Source organism: Monopterus albus, unplaced genomic scaffold, assembly GCF_001952655.1.
Source record: "Monopterus albus unplaced genomic scaffold, M_albus_1.0 scaffold640.1, whole genome shotgun sequence".
Lineage (NCBI taxonomy): Eukaryota > Metazoa > Chordata > Actinopteri > Synbranchiformes > Synbranchidae > Monopterus > Monopterus albus.
The window spans coordinates 24,358-27,794 of record NW_018128520.1 but is presented as its reverse complement, the minus strand read 5'-3'; the positions used below and the strand labels follow the sequence as shown (position 1 = coordinate 27,794).

The following is a 3,437-nucleotide window of genomic DNA, read 5'->3' as shown; positions in this document are numbered from 1 at the left end:
TCACACGTTTTGTAGACGTCATCCCTCGTTTCCTTGGTTTGTGTTTTCTGTTCACCAATGGCAGCTTTAATCACATCCACCTCTCGCTGGGTAAACTGCAAACTCGTTTTTATCTCCTGTATTTCTCTGGTCATGTCGTCGAATCTCTTATTTGTCTCCATAATTAGTTGCACAAAGCCTTTGAAGCTTTCCTGCTGTTGGTTCATCAGCACAATGTACATCTGTTTCTGATGATCCACGATGTCCATTACTTGCGCCGCTCTGTGATACATTTCTTCTGCCTCCATATCCTCAGTCGCTTTTGATTTATTAGCTCTTTTCCCTCTTTGAGGCATTTTAGTAGTTGTAAAGTATGTTCAAAGACTTGAAGTGTAGAACAGACAAGAGGAGCAGTAAAGACGTCTGCTCTCGCTTGCATGTTTTGTGGAAGAATTAATTTTCATCCATCTTCATTTTAGAGTGTTAAAAATCTGCTTTATACTCAAAGTAAAAAAGTAGTAGCCTAAAAGAAATGGCCATTAGAGTCACATTTTATGGTATTAGGGATCAGATTTGATCAAGTAGTAGTAGCACAGAGCAAAGGAATCCAGCTCTCCGTAACACTGCCTGTCCAGAAATTAGGAAAACCTAACTCTACAGAACCGGTGCTCCAACATACTCAATCATAATTAGATGTTTGTTTTGAGCCCAAGACGAAAATAATCAGATGCTCTCCAAGGATGAAATTAATGTCCTTAATAGAGCAGGGTCAAAATGACTTTCTCTGTGTCAGAGGCAAGCTTTAGGGATTGATGAGGAAAGTATATCTTCCACTGTCCAGGAGTCACACATGCAGCTGTCTGCCTACTGCTCTTAGATGTAGATCAATGAGAGCTGCTGCTAAGAAATCCTGAAGAGAACATCATATAAGCATTGCTCACTGACTTTTATTTTCTATGTTGGAACTTACTGAGAATATGTTTTATATAAATTTAAATATGATCTTCAAACTGGCATGAAAATTATGATTGTCTCTGTTGAGGTCTAATGTTCAATATGATATGATTCCCCTGTTCTTTAGACTGGAGAGCTCGTAGGCAGAGGCTATCCTCCAGCACACAGTCTGTGGAGTCCAACTATGTCATTTCTCAGGACTGATTTCAATGACTCTGTTATCATTCATCCTCCAGGCTTCTATATTATTGGATTACAGACATTACCCTACATCAGTGTGTACATCATCTTTCTAGCATTTGTTTATGTGGTTACAGTGCTGTTTAACAGTTTGGTGATCTATGTAATTGTCTTTAATCATTGTTTACACACTCCAAAATTTGTGGCTGTGGGAAACCTTGCAGTAATTGATGTAATTCTCAGCACGAGTATTATTTCAAATATGATAAAATTATTTCTCATGAAGGATAATTTTGTTCCATTTAACATGTGTTTTGTACAAATGTATGGTTATTATACTTTTGTGACTTTGGAGTCATATGCGCTTGCTATACTTGCCTATGACAGGTTGATCGCAATATGTTTCCCTCTGCATCAAAACTCAATCAACACACTGCAGAGCATGTCTTATATTATTGGTCTGATTTGGTGTTTTAGTCTGGGAGTCAGTGCATTTTCAATAGGTATATTGACTCAATTGTCTTTTTGCAATTCTCTCAACGTGTTCAGTTATTTCTGTGACTATTCAGCTATGTTTAGAATCGCCTGTAATGATTACACAGTGCAGTGGACTGTGGGCACTTCAGTTACTTTCTTGATTCTTGTTGTACCCTTTACTTTAATTTGTCTATCTTATGTCAGCATCCTGGTGACAGTGTTCAGGATGAAATCTTTAGACCGTCGAGTTAAAGCTTTGGCTACTTGCATTGAACATATCATCCTTGTTGCTGTATTTTACATTCCTCTCATTACCATTTTTAATATTGCATATTACCTGCAATTGATTGATGAGGACCTGTCACTGCTAAGTCTGTCTCTGGCATCTTTCACTCCACCCTGCATCAATCCTATGGTATACTCTTTGAAAACCAAAGAGATCAGAAACAGAGTCCTGGCAGTGGTAAGAAAAACTAAAATTGCCATAGATCAGCGTAAGAAAAGACACTGGTGAGTTGTTACAACAAAAATGTAGGTAAGAAATGTTTGTGTAAAGGGAATAGCAGAAAAAAGTCATTCATTATAGGAAAGCCCTGCCACTGGTATTTCAAAATGTAATAATTTATCATCTGCTGTTCTATGGTTTTAGTCATTTCCAATATTTCTAAATAAAATTGCATAAGTCTAAAATTTCATGCATTAAGTGGCCTGCACTTTTAATGCAGGTTAGTTGTTTTTTTTTTACCAAACTCCTGCCTCATTATCATAGTTAAATGGCAGCAGCTTCAGTTTCACTGTTTGAGAGACAAATTAAATGAGGTAGAAAACTGTTTTTGTCCGCAAGCAGAAACACAGACTAGAGAATGGATTTATGATGAGTGCCTCCCCCCTAGTGTGTTAATCTTCACAATACAAAATGAAACATGAATGATGCACAAGTCATTAAACTAGGACAGCACTATAAGGTCTACTACATTTGAAATATTAGAAATCCACCTGTGTCGTTCCTACTGTATACTCCTTGAAAACCAAAGAGATCAGAGAGAGACAATTGGCACTGGTAAGAAAAGCTAAAATTGGCACAGGGCAACATAAGAAAAGACCTTGGAAAGTTGTTACAACAAAATGAAAGACCTATACATTGAATATACATATTTCACATATACACTTTCCTCCTCTGCCCAAGTATGCCCTCCACAAAACAGTAAGTCAAAGTGTCAGCGGAAGAACTTTAATCCCATACCTTTACATAAGCAGTACATCACATTAGCATTTCAACTTTTTGTTGCTGTCCTATAATAAACTGGTCAAAAAATTAGGAAAACACCTGATCATCACAGTACAACACCAAGTCAGTTAAACTTCAGAGATATCAATCTCACCATCTGGGAAGTCATAGTGAATCAGTTTCACCTGCTTTGGTGCAAATTAAAGTGACAACAGATGCACTGGGGAGGCAAAAGTAAGACAACCTACAAAAAGGTACTGGGTTTGCATGTTTCTGTTTTTTAGGGTCATCTTTAATACAGCCCTCCAGGGGTTGATGATTTAGGTTACCATTGACCACTGTTATGCCAATTTGTTCCAAACAAATGATATAATTTACATTAATAAAGATTTTCAACTTCATCATCATCATCATCAACTTTATTTATGAACAAAATAATTCATTCATCAAGATCCAGTGTGTGATTTAGTGTTCCCTTAATTTTTTGAGCAGTGTACTTAACGTGAAGGACGTTGGAAAACCCACTGAGATCATTTTGCAGGATGAACAAATGTTACACTCAATATAGCAGCAGCTTTTACTTCTGGGTTCTTTATTTGTTTCCATGAATATAAAAAGA

General features: G+C 37.0%; 1 protein-coding gene across 1 annotated transcript; it reads left to right on the top strand.

Annotated features, from left to right (window-relative positions):
- Positions 1-1,040: 1,040 nt before the first annotated feature.
- LOC109953361 (olfactory receptor 2AT4-like) lies at positions 1,041-2,100 on the top strand (the record flags this gene model as incomplete). The annotated part of the gene is made up of 1 exon (XM_020588828.1): positions 1,041-2,100. A coding segment is annotated over exon 1 (983 nt), but the record flags the coding sequence as incomplete, so codon positions are not given.
- Between the last annotated feature and the right edge of the window lie 1,337 nt (positions 2,101-3,437).